Source organism: Oncorhynchus masou, chromosome 8 (genome assembly GCF_036934945.1).
Source record: "Oncorhynchus masou masou isolate Uvic2021 chromosome 8, UVic_Omas_1.1, whole genome shotgun sequence".
NCBI classification, from domain to species: Eukaryota; Metazoa; Chordata; class Actinopteri; order Salmoniformes; family Salmonidae; genus Oncorhynchus; species Oncorhynchus masou.
In genome coordinates this window covers 1,089,119-1,102,625 of record NC_088219.1, presented here as the reverse complement: position 1 = coordinate 1,102,625, position 13,507 = coordinate 1,089,119, and the positions used below count along the sequence as shown (strand labels likewise).

At 45.2% G+C, this 13,507-nt stretch overlaps 1 protein-coding gene across 1 annotated transcript in view; it reads left to right on the top strand.

Moving 5' to 3' along the window:
• Positions 1 to 5,806, top strand: part of hephl1b (hephaestin-like 1b) — a 96,102-nt gene extending 90,296 nt beyond the window's left edge. Inside the window, 3 exon segments of the mRNA XM_064971064.1 lie at positions 1,919 to 2,072; positions 3,007 to 3,021; positions 3,985 to 5,806. Coding sequence (XP_064827136.1) covers positions 1,919 to 2,072; positions 3,007 to 3,021; positions 3,985 to 4,049 — 234 coding nt within the window. The 3' untranslated portion in view covers positions 4,050 to 5,806.
• The last annotated feature ends 7,701 nt before the right edge of the window (positions 5,807 to 13,507 follow it).

Sequence of the window (13,507 nt, the reverse complement as noted above, 5' to 3'; positions counted from 1 at the left end):
ACAGGCCCACCCACTAGGGATCCAGGCCCACCCACTAGGGAGACAGACCCACCCACTAGGGAGGCAGACCCACCCACTAGGGAGCCAGGCCCACCCACTAGGGAGCCAGGCCCACCCACTAGGGAGACAGGCCCACCCACTAGGGAGACAGACCCACCCACTAGGGAGGCAGACCCACCCACTAGGGAGACAGACCCACCCACTAGGGAGACAGGCCCACCCACTAGGGAGACAGGCCCACCCACTAGGGAGACAGACCCACCCACTAGGGAGACAGGCCCACCCACTAGGGAGACAGACCCACCCACTAGGGAGACAGACCCACCCACTAGGGAGACAGGTCCACCCACTAGGGAGACAGACCCACCCACTAGGATGACAGGTCCACCCACTAGGGAGACAGACCCACCCACTAGGGAGACAGGCCCACCCACTAGGGAGACAGGCCCACCCACTAGGGAGGCAGGCCCACCCACTAGGGAGACAGGCCCACCCACTAGGGAGGCAGGCCCACCCACTAGGGAGACAGGCCCACCCACTAGGGAGACAGGCCCACCCACTAGGGAGACAGGCCCACCCACTAGGGAGCCAGGCCCACCCACTAGGGAGACTCCAGCCAATCAGAATGAGTTTTTCCCCACAAAAGGGCTTTTTTACAGACAGAAATGCTCCTCAGTTACATTGTCCAGGTGGCTGGTCTCAGACCATCCTTCAATTGAAGAAGCCGGATGCGGAGGTCCTCAGTTGCCGTGGTTACACGTGGTCTGCGGTTATGAGGTCAGTTGGACTTGCTGCCAAATTCTCTAAATCGATGTTGGAGACGGGTTAATGTAGAGAAATTAAATTAAATTAAATTCTCTGGCAACAACTCTGGTGGACATTCCTGCAGTCAGCGTGCCAATTGCACACTCCATCAAAAACTTGACACATCTGTGGCATTGTGTTGTGTGACAAAACTGCACATTTTAGAGTGGCCTTTTATTGTCCCCAGCACAAAGTGCACCTGTGTAATGATTATGCTGTTTAGTTTTTTGTTATGCCACACTTGGCAGATGGATGGATTATCTTGGCAAAGGAGAAATGCTCACTAACAGGGATGTAAACACATTTGTGCACAACAGTTGAAAGAAATCAGCTGTTTGTGCGTATATAGAACATTTCTGTGATCTTTTATTTCAGCTCATGAAACATGGGACCAACATTTTACATGTTGCGTTTATATTTTTGTTCAGTGTACAGCACCAGTCAAAAGTTTGGACACTCATTTAGGGGGTTTTCTTTATTTTTACTATTTTCTACATTGTAGAATAATAGTGAAGACATCAAAACTATGAAATAACACATATGGAATCATGTAGTAACCAAAAAAAGTGTTCAACAAACAATCAACTCAAAATATATTTTAGATTCTTCAAAGTAGCCACCCTTTTGCCTTGATGACAGCTTTGCACACTCTTGGCAAATATACCATGCCGTTATAGAGAAATAATGCACACTCTAGAATGCCCTTCAAGCCAATCAGAAAGGAGTATTCAACGATGCCACGGTATAAATATATATATGATAATAGAGTACATGTATGTATGATCCTGAGACCGACAACTGTTCCCAAGTGTGTGTGCTCTCTCTGTGTGTGTGTGTGTGTGTGTGTGTGTGTGTGTGTGTGTGTGTGTGTGTGTGTGTGTGTGTGTGTGTGTGTGTGTGTGTGTGTGTGTGTGTGTCAGGTGGACAGTGTGCACCGCGCGGATGTGTTTGACCTGTTCCCAAGTCCTCCTCTCTCTCCCCTAGTGTGTGTGTGTGTGTGTGTGTGTGTCAGGTGGACAGTGTGCACCGCGCGGATGTGTTTGACCTGTTCCCAAGTCCTCCTCTCTCTCCCCTGGTGTGTGTGTGTGTGTGTGTGTGTGTGTGTGTGTGTCAGGTGGACAGTGTGCACCGCGCGGATGTGTTTGACCTGTTCCCGGGGACGTTTCAGACGGTCCAGATGACTGCAGGGAACCCTGGGACATGGCTGTTGCACTGCCACGTTGCCGACCACATCCACGCTGGAATGGAGACTACTTTCACCATCACGGGTAACCATGGAGACCACCTTCAGCATCACAGGACCCATACCTAGACCTCTTGAAACCAAGACCGCGTGTGTGTCGGTGTCGGTGTGTGTCGGTGAGAGAGAGAGAGAGTGACAGACAGAGAGTGACAGACAGAGAGTGACAGAGAATGACAGACAGAGAGTGACACAGAGAGTGACAGACAGAGAGTGACAGACAGAGAGTGACAGAGAATGACAGACAGAGTGACAGACAGAGAATGACAGACAGAGTGACAGAGAGTGACAGAGAGTGACAGACAGAGAATGACAGACAGAGAATGACAGACAGAGAATGACAGACAGAGAGTGACACAGAGAGTGACACAGAGAGTGACACAGACAGAGTGACAGACAGAGAATGACAGACAGTGTGACAGACAGAGAGTGACAGACAGAGTGACACAGAGAGTGACACAGAGAGTGACACAGAGACTGACACAGAGAGTGACACAGACAGAGAATGACAGACAGAGAATGACAGACAGAGTGACAGACAGTGACAGACAGAGAGTGACAGACAGAGAATGACAGACAGAGTGACAGACAGAGTGACAGACAGAGTGACAAACAGAGAGTGACAGACAGAGTGACAGACAGAGTGACACACAGAGAGTGACACAGAGTGACAGACAGAGTGACAGACAGAGTGACAAACAGAGAGTGACAAACAGAGAGTGACAGACAGAGTGACACAGAGAGTGACACAGAGAGTGACACAGAGAGTGACAGACAGAGTGACAGACAGAGTGACAGAGAGAGTGGCAGAGAATGACAGACAGAGTGACAGACAGAGAATGCAGACAGAGAGTGACAGACAGGGTGACAGACAGAGTGACAAAGAATGACAGACAGAGTGACAGACTGTTATGACGTCAACATTGTCTAACATCAAGTCTCTTGTTTATCTTTTATTCCAGAGAAAACATCACATGGTGAGTAGGCATGAATAAACATAACCAGATTAGAATGACAAGACATTAATAAACATGAACCAGATTAGAATGACTAGGCATGAATAAACATGAACCAGATTAGAATTACTAGACATTAATAAACATGAACCACATGAATAAACATGGTCCAGATTAGAATGGCGAGACATGAATAAACATGAACCAGATTAGAATGACTAGACATGAATAAACATGGACCAGATTAGAATGACTAGACATGAATAAACATGAACCAGATTAGAATGACTAGACATGAATAAACATGAACCAGATTAGAATGGCGAGACATGAATAAACATGGACCAGATTAGAATGGCGAGACATGAATAAACATGAACCAGATTAGAATGTCAAGACATTAATAAACATGAACCAGATTAGAATGACTAGACATGAATAAACATGAAACAGATTAGACTGACTAGACATTAATAAACATGAACCAGATTAGAATGACTAGACATTAATAAACATGAACCAGATTAGAATGACTAGACATGAATAAACATGAACCAAATTAGAATGACTAGACATGAATAAACATGAACCAGATTAGAATGGCGAGACATGAATAAACATGAACCAGATTAAGAATGACTATACATGAATAAACATGAACCAAATTAGAATGACTAGACATGAATAAACATGAACCAGATTAGAATGGCGAGACATGAATAAACATGAACCAGATTAAGAATGACTAGACATGAATAAACATGAACCAAATTAGAATGACTAGACATGAATAAACATGAAACAGATTAGAATGACTAGACATGAATAAACATGAACCAGATTTGAATGACTAGACATTAATAAACATGAACCACATGAATAAACATGGTCCAGATTAGAATGACTAGACATGAATAAACATGAACCAGATTAGAATGACTAGGCATGAACAACATTAAAATAGTTTCTCCCCCTCTCCTATAGCACCTGGTATCGGAGGTTCCATCTCTACTCTGCTACTGCCACTATTACTGGCCGTTCTCCACTAGAATCCTAGAATGGACATGAACCTTCTTATGATGGCATAAAAGGTCAGCCATGTTGGACAGGGTGGTTTGCAACCGTGGTTTGCCAGTGCTGTTATAATTTGTAAAGCAATGAATTTGAAGAATTTGCATTGTATACAGTGCATTCGGAAAGTATTCAGACCCCTTGACTTTTTCCACCAAAACATTTTTACGTTACAGACTTGTTCTTAAGTTGTTTAAAAAAAAATGTTTTTCCCCTCATCAATCTACACACAATGCCTCATAATGACAAAGCGAAATCTGTTTTTTAGGAATGTTTGCAAATGTATATAAAAAAAATACAGACCCTTTACTCAGTACTTATTTGAAGCACTTTTGGCAGCGATTACAGCCTTGAGTCGTCTTGGGAATGCCTCTATCAGCTGGGCACATTTGTATTTGAGGAGTTTCTCCCATTCTTCTCTGCAGATCCTCTCAAGCTCTGTCAGGTTGGATGGGGAGCGTCGCTGCACAGCTATTTTCAGATGTTCAATCGGGTTCAAGTCTGGGCTCTGGCTGGGCCACTCAAGGACATTCAGAGGCTTGTCCCGAGCCACTCCTGCTTCTTGGCTGTGTGCTTAGGGTCGTTGTCCTGTTGGAAGGTGAACCTTCGACCCAGTCTGAAATCCTGAGCGCTCTAGCAGATTTTCATCAAGGATCTCTCTGTACTTTTCTTCGTTAATCATTCCCTCGATCCTGACTCGTCTCCCAGTCCATGTTGCTGAAAAACATCCCCTCAGCATGATGCTGCCTCCACCATGCTTCGCCGTAGGGATGGTGGATCCTGCCTCCACCATGCTTCGCCGTAGGGATGGTGCCAGGTTTCCTCCAGACATGACGCTTGCTATTCAGGTCAAAGAGTTCAACCATGGTTGCATCTGACCAGAGAATCTTGTTTCTTTAGTCCTTCAACTGCCTTTTGGCAAACTCCAACTCTGTCTGGCCACTCTATCATAAAGGCCTGATTGGTGGAGTGCTGCAGAGATGTTTGTCCTTCTGGAAGGTTCTCCCATCTCCACAGAGGAACTCTGGGGCTCTGTCAGAGTGACCATCGGTTTTTCGTCACCTCCATGACCAAGGCTCTTGTCCCCCGATTGCTCAGTTTGACCTGGCCGCCAGCTCTAGGAAGAGTCTTGGTGGTTCCAAACTTTTTCCATTTAAGAATGATGGGGGCCACTGTGTTCTTGGGGACCTTCAATGTTTTGGTACCCTTCCCTAGATTTGTGCCTCAACACAATCCTGTCTTGTTGCTCTAAATTCCTTCGACCTCATGGCTTGGTTTTTGCTCTGACGGGGAAGGACTGCCCGTTCCATGATCTCGCCATCACGGTTGACAACTCCATTGTGTCCTCCTCCCAGAGCGCTAAGAACCTTGGCGTGATCCTGGACAACACCCTGTCGTTCTCAACTAACATCATGGCGGTGGCCCGTTCCTGTAGGTTCATGCTCTACAACATCCGCAGAGTACGACCCTGCCTCACACAAGAAGCGGCGCAGGTCCTAATCCAGGCACTTGTCATCTCCCGTCTGGATTACTGCAACTCGCTGTTGGCTGGGCTCCCTGCCTGTGCCATTAAACCCCTACAACTCATCCAGAACGCCGCAGCCCGTCTGGTGTTCAACCTTCCCAAGTTCTCTCACGTCACCCCGCTCCTCCGCTCTCTCCACTGGCTTCCAGTTGAAGCTCGCATCCGCTACAAGACCATGGTGCTTGCCTACGGAGCTGTGAGGGGAACGGCACCGCAGTACCTCCAGGCTCTGATCAGGCCCTACACCCAAACAAGGGCACTGCGTTCATCCACCTCTGGCCTGCTCGCCTCCCTACCACTGAGGAAGTACAGTTCCCGCTCAGCCCAGTCAAAACTGTTCGCTGCTCTGGCCCCCCAATGGTGGAACAAACTCCCTCACGACGCCAGGACAGCGGAGTCAATCACCACCTTCCGGAGACACCTGAAACCCCACCTCTTCAAGGAATACCTAGGATAGGATAAGTAATCCTTCTCACCCCCCCTTAAATGATTTAGATGCACTATTGTAAAGTGGCTGTTCCACTGGATGTCAGAAGGTGAATTCACCAATTTGTAAGTCGCTCTGGATAAGAGCGTCTGCTAAATGACTTAAATGTAAATGTAAACATGCATTGTCAACTGTGGGACCTTATATAGACAGGTGTGTGCCTTTCCAAATCATGTCCAATCAATTGAATTTACCACGGGTGGACTCCAATCAAGTTGTAGAAACATCTCAAGGATGATCAATGGAAACAGGATGGACCTGAGCTCAATTTCGAGTCTCATAGCAAAGGGTCTGAATACTAATGTAAATAAGGTATTTTATGTTTTTTATTTTTAATATATTTGCAAACACCTAAAAACCTTTATCAATTTTAGAATAGGGCTGTAATGTAAAATAAAATTGGAAAAAGTGAAAAGAGTCTGAATACTTTCTGAATGCACTGTATGTGTTAGCGCACTAGCTAGCCAGTTGTACAGGAATGATTCCATTAACTGTATGTGTTAGCATGCTAGCTAGCCAGCTGTACAGGAATGATTCCATTAACTGTATGTGTTAGCGCGCTAGCTAGCCAGTTGTACAGGAATGATTCCATTAACTGTATGTGTTAGCTCGCTAGCTAACCATTTGTACAGGAATGATTCCATTAACTGTATGTGTTAGCTCGCTAGCTAACCATTTGTACAGGAATGATTCCATTAACTGTATGTGTTAGCGCGCTAGCTAGCCAGTTGTACAGTAATGATTCCATTAACTGTATGTGTTAGCGCGCTAGCTAGCCAGTTGTGCAGGAATGATTCCATTAACTGTATGTGTTAGCGCTAGCTAGCCAGTTGTACAGTAATGATTCCATTAACTGTATGTGTTAGCGCGCTAGCTAGCCAGTTGTACAGTAATGATTCCATTAACTGTATGTGTTAGCTAGCCAGTTGTACAGCTAGCTAGCCAGTTGTACAGGAATGATTCCATTAACTGTATGTGTTAGCGCACTAGCTAGCCAGTTGTACAGGAATGATTCCATTAACTGTATGTGTTAGCGCGCTAGCTAGCCAGTTGTACAGGAATGATTCCATTAACTGTATGTGTTAGCGCGCTAGCTAGCCATTTGTACAGGAATGATTCCATTAACTGTATGTGTTAGCGCGCTAGCTAGCCAGTTGTACAGGAATGATTCCATTAACTGTAAGTGTTAGCGCACTAGCTAGCCAGTTGTACAGGAATGATTCCATTAACTGTATGTGTTAGCGCACTAGCTAGCCAGTTGTACAGGAATGATTCCATTAACTGTATGTGTTAGCGCACTAGCTAGCCAGTTGTACAGGAATGATTCCATTAACTGTATGTGTTAGCTCGCTAGCTAGCCATTTGTACAGGAATGATTCCATTAACTGTATGTGTTAGCTTGCTAGCTAGCCAGTTGTACAGGAATGATTCCATTAACTGTATGTGTTAGCGCGCTAGCTAGCCAGTTGTACAGTAATGATTCCATTAACTGTATGTGTTAGCGCGCTAGCTAGCCAGTTGTACAGTAATGATTCCATTAACTGTATGTGTTAGCTCGCTAGCTAGCCATTTGTACAGGAATGATTCCATTAACTGTATGTGTTAGCTCGCTAGCTAACCATTTGTACAGGAATGATTCCATTAACTGTATGTGTTAGCTCGCTAGCTAACCATTTGTACAGGAATGATTCCATTAACTGTATGTGTTAGCGCGCTAGCTAGCCAGTTGTACAGTAATGATTCCATTAACTGTATGTGTTAGCTCGCTAGCTAGCCATTTGTACAGGAATGATTCCATTAACTGTATGTGTTAGCTCGCTAGCTAACCATTTGTACAGGAATGATTCCATTAACTGTATGTGTTAGCTCGCTAGCTAACCATTTGTACAGGAATGATTCCATTAACTGTATGTGTTAGCGCGCTAGCTAGCCAGTTGTACAGGAATGATTCCATTAACTGTATGTGTTAGCGCGCTAGCTAGCCAGTTGTACAGTAATGATTCCATTAACTGTATGTGTTAGCGCGCTAGCTAGCCAGTTGTACAGTAATGATTCCATTAACTGTATGTGTTAGCGCGCTAGCTAGCCAGTTGTACAGTAATGATTCCATTAACTGTATGTGTTAGCGCGCTAGCTAGCCAGTTGTACAGGAATGATTCCATTAACTTTTCTAGTTAACTGCCAATACTCACGCCAACATTCCATTCAATCTACTCAGTCAATCCACAGCCAGACACTGGCTGAAATCAGTTGTTGATAGGAGTTAGACAAGTATTGTATCATATACCACTTACAGATTTCCAAAAAAACAACAATTAAGACATTTATGTTCTCTTTACATATATTTTAGAGGCTATTTATACAGTGAATTGGTATAAAAACCTGTAAACTGTTTTAGGTTGACAATAATTCTATTACACAATTTCTGATATATCACATGCCTTACTTTTATGTTCCTGCATAATTAAAATCAAGATTATGCCTCTACTGCCATGACATTACAATTAGAAGTACTTTGGATTTCTCCCTGACCAACATGGCTGCCATCTTCACCGCATTCTGGAACTTTGAGGGCTTTATGACATAGCCCCTTTGGAAATTGAATAGAATCCCTGTGGTTTTATTCCCCAAGTCATTCTAACTGTTCAATAGTCTGCTTCAGAACCTGTCTACTGTATACTGTCCAAACTTGAATATATACTGCTGCTCTGTTTGATTGGTTGCACTCGTTGTCCTTTGCAACGAAGAGGAAATAGAATGTAAAAATGACTACTGTACCAAATATATTTTGTTTAAATCTGTGTACAATAAAAACTGCTTCGATAACATACAATAATGTTTCAATGTTGAGTTTGTATTAAAAGTGTGTTGTTTGTAAAAGGGGTGTTAAACACCTGACTGTAATAACCCCCAAGACTACAGGTAGTAACCATGGTAACCATAACCTGCTAGACTACAGGTCGTAACCATAATAACCCTAACCGGTAGTAACGCTAACCCCAAGGCTACAGGTGGTAACCATGGTAACCCTAACCCCAAGGTGGTAACCATGGTAACCATAACCTGCTAGACTACAGGTCGTAACCATAATAACCCTAACCGGTAGAAACGCTAACCCCAAGGCTATAGGTGGTAACCATGGTAACCCTAACCGGTAGTAACGCTAACCCCAAGGCTATAGGTAGTAACCATGGTAACCCTAACCCCAAGGCTATATGTGGTAACCATGGTAACCCTAACCAGTAGTAACGCTAACCCGTTGTTTCCTCTTGACGTTTCCACCTCACAATAACAGCACTTACAGTCGACAGGGGGGCAGCTCTAGCAGGGAAGAAATTTGACGAACTGACTTGTTGGAAAGGTGGCATCCTATGACGGTTGAAAGTCACTGAGCTCTTCAGTACGGGTCATTCTACTGCCAATGTTTGTTTGTCTATGGAGATTGCATCGCTGTTAACTAGATTTTTTTTAGACAGCCTTTTTAGGCCCTAACACATGTTTATTCTGATCAACTTCGATTCCGTTAGCTACAAATCAAGATATTTAATTAATCGTTATTCATTCTGACTACTACATTTGTCGTCACGCATGGCCACGTGCTGACACAGACCAATCACAGGTCAGGCTACGAGGAGGAGGAGGCTACGAGGAGGCTCCGGTTGACTCTCAGTCAGGATGAAAATGACTACATCGACCATGATCCTTTGCTAGTTACGACCCACATCAAACATCTCCAATCCAAAGTTAAATCTAGAATTGGCTTCCTATTTCGCAACAAAGCATCCTTCACTCATGCTGCCAAACATACCCTTGTAAAACTGACCATCCTACCAATCCTCGACTTTGGCGATGTCATTTACAAAATAGCCTCCAATACCCTACTCAACAAATTGGATGCAGTCTATCACAGTGCAATTTGTTTTGTCACCAAAGCCCCATATACTACACACCATTGCGACCTGTATGCTCTCGTTGGCTGGCCCTTGCTTCATACTCATCGCCAAACCCACTGGCTCCATGTCATCTACAAGACCCTGCTAGGTAAAGTCCCCCTTATCTCAGCTCGCTGGTCACCATAGCATCTCCCACCTGTAGCACACGCTCCAGCAGGTATATCTCTCTAGTCACCCCCAAAACCAATTCTTTCTTTGGCCGCCTCTCCTTCCAGTTCTCTGCTGCCAATGACTGGAAGGAACTACAAAAATCTCTGAAACTGGAAACACTTATCTCCCTCACTAGCTTTAAGCACCAACTGTCAGAGCAGCTCACAGATTACTGCACCTGTACATAGCCCATCTATAATTTAGCCCAAACAACTACCTCTTTCCCTACTGTATTTATTTTATTTATTTATTTATTTTGCTCCCCATTATTTTTATTTCTACTTTGCACATTCTTCCACTGCAAATCTACCATTCCAGTGTTTTACTTGCTATATTGTATTTACTTTGCCACCATGGCCTTTTTTTTGCCTTTACCTCCCTTATCTCACGTCATTTGCTCACATCGTATATAGACTTGTTTATACTGTATTATTGACTGTATGTTTGTTTTACTCCATGTGTAACTCTGTGTCGTTGTATGTGTCGAACTGCTTTGCTTTATCTTGGCCAGGTCGCAGTTGTGTCTGTCACCTGTAGCCGTGGCACCTTGATGTGTCTGTCACCTGTAGCCGTGGCACCTTGATGTGTCTGTCACCTGTAGCCGTGGCACCTTGATGTGTCTGTCACCTGTAGCCGTGGCACCTTGATGTGTCTGTCACCTGTAGCCTTGGCACCTTGATGTGTCTGTCACCTGTCGCCGTGGCACCTTGATGTGTCTGTCACCTGTAGCCGTGGCACCTTGATCTGTCTGTCACCTGTAGCCATGGCACCTTGATGTGTCTGTCACCTGTAGCCTTGGCACCTTGATGTCTGTCACCTGTAGCCGTGGCACCTTGATGTCTGTCACCTGTAGCCGTGGCACCTTGATGTGTCTGTCACCTGTAGCCGTGGCACCTTGATGTGTCTGTCACCTGTAGCCGTGGCACCTTGATGTGTCTGTCACCTGTAGCCTTGGCACCTTGATGTGTCTGTCACCTGTCGCCGTGGCACCTTGATGTGTCTGTCACCTGTAGCCGTGGCACCTTGATCTGTCTGTCACCTGTAGCCATGGCACCTTGATGTGTCTGTCACCTGTAGCCTTGGCACCTTGATGTCTGTCACCTGTAGCCGTGGCACCTTGATGTGTCTGTCACCTGTAGCCTTGGCACCTTGATGTGTCTGTCACCTTTAGCCGTGGCACCTTGATGTGTCTGTCACCTGTAGCCGTGGCACCTTGATGTGTCTGTCACCTGTAGCCGTGGCACCTTGATGTGTCTGTCACCTGTAGCCTTGGCACCTTGATGTGTCTGTCACCTGTCGCCGTGGCACCTTGATGTGTCTGTCACCTGTAGCCGTGGCACCTTGATCTGTCTGTCACCTGTAGCCATGGCACCTTGATGTGTCTGTCACCTGTAGCCATGGCACCTTGATGTGTCTGTCACCTGTAGCCTTGGCACCTTGATGTCTGTCACCTGTAGCCGTGGCACCTTGATGTGTCTGTCACCTGTAGCCTTGGCACCTTGATGTGTCTGTCACCTTTAGCCGTGGCACCTTGATGTGTCTGGCACCTGTAGCCGTGGCACCTTGATGTGTCTGTCACCTGTAGCCGTGGCACCTTGATGTGTCTGTCACCTGTAGCCTTGGCACCTTGATGTGTCTGTCACCTTTAGCCTTGGCACCGTGATGTGTCTGGCACCTTGATGTGTCTGGCACCTTGATGTGTCTGGCAACTTGATGTGTCTGGCACCTGTAGCCTTGGCACCTTGATGTGTCTGTCCAGTTCAGGTGTGTGACTGTCAATTAAACTGCCTGATCAAACACTCCTTGACTCATTGACGACATTCTCTCTTTCAAAAATAGAGGTGGAAGTTTTTAAGTGGAAGTCAAACAACAAATTCATACAATACAAAAAAAATTACACTGACAAACTATTGACAACAAAAACAATCTTGTCCCCATGGACCCAAATGGGTGAGCACCCACCACCCCACCCCTGACACCCCCGCCCACGAACCCTCCCACCGCCCCACCCCTCCCACCGCCCCACCCCCGCCCACTAACCCTCCCACCGCCCCACCCCTCCCACCGCCCCACCCCCGCCCACTAACCCATTTGATTAATACTGTTGTTAGTGTAGCCTGATATCATCCCACTAGGTGTAACCTGGGGTAAAGACTGTGGACTTTCTAGGACCCAGAAAAAAATGGAACCAATGGAATAGTCCCAAAAGATCAAACTCCCTGTTAAATCAGGGCCAGGTTTAATTCATACAGTTGTATATGGTGGTTAGGCTGTAACGGATTGGTACACCTACTGTATATACATATGGTATCAAAGCAAGTACTGTGTAATGACACACAGTAAAATACCGTAAAATGGATTGCATTGTACTGTAAAGATGGCAATGCTAACGTAATAGCAATGAATGAATGAATTAAAGTAATTGAGTGGGAGGGGTTTGTATTTCACAGTATAGATACAAAGATACAGTATGGTACTGTATTCTGGGAGATGGAATTACAGTACCATTCAAAATACAGCAATTATTTCCCCGCCAAAAACATTTTCTCACAACGCACAATCATTTACAGTAAAACGTTTGAGTATTTTCCTTTTGATAATATAAAAGTTTACTGTATAGTTTACAGTTTTCAGTTACAGGGCCACGTCACAACAATCGAAAGCAGAGTTAACCTGCTGTGGTCACGGAGGATTAGGTTGTTTTTGACTGTAATATGATATACAGCATTGTCCTTACCACCGAGTTGCTTGTAAGTTACTGTCAAATTCACAGTGTTGTGTGTTTGAGTGATAGACAAACACAGAGATAGAGAGAGAGAGAGTGTGAGAGAGGGGGGGCAGAAAGACAGACACAGAGAGAGAGACAGAGAGAGAGAGAGAGAGAGAGAGACAGAGGGGGCAGAGAGACAGAGAAAGAGTGTGAGAGAGAGATAGCACAGAGACAGAGAGAGGGGCAGAGAGACAGACAAAGAGACAGAGGGAGAGAGACAGAGAGAATCTGTAATCTGATGAACAAATAAAATGAAATGACTTTAATATTATTAACATCTAGTTCCAAATCACTTAATCTATCTATCTTAATCAAAAGCTCACTTAATCAAAACGCCATCTTTGTCAGTAGGACAGGCCTATATTATTTCCTCTTCCTTGCTTCCTTCTCTCTCTCTCTCTCTCTCTCTCTCTGTCTCGGTGGACGACTGTGGGGGTGCTCTGATTGGCTGTAGCAGTGTTCTAGCGGCACCTCCTGCAGCCAATAGGAAGACAGGGGCGCGTATAAAAGCTGCTCTGTGCAGATGTAGGTTATTGAAAGAAAGAAAGAAA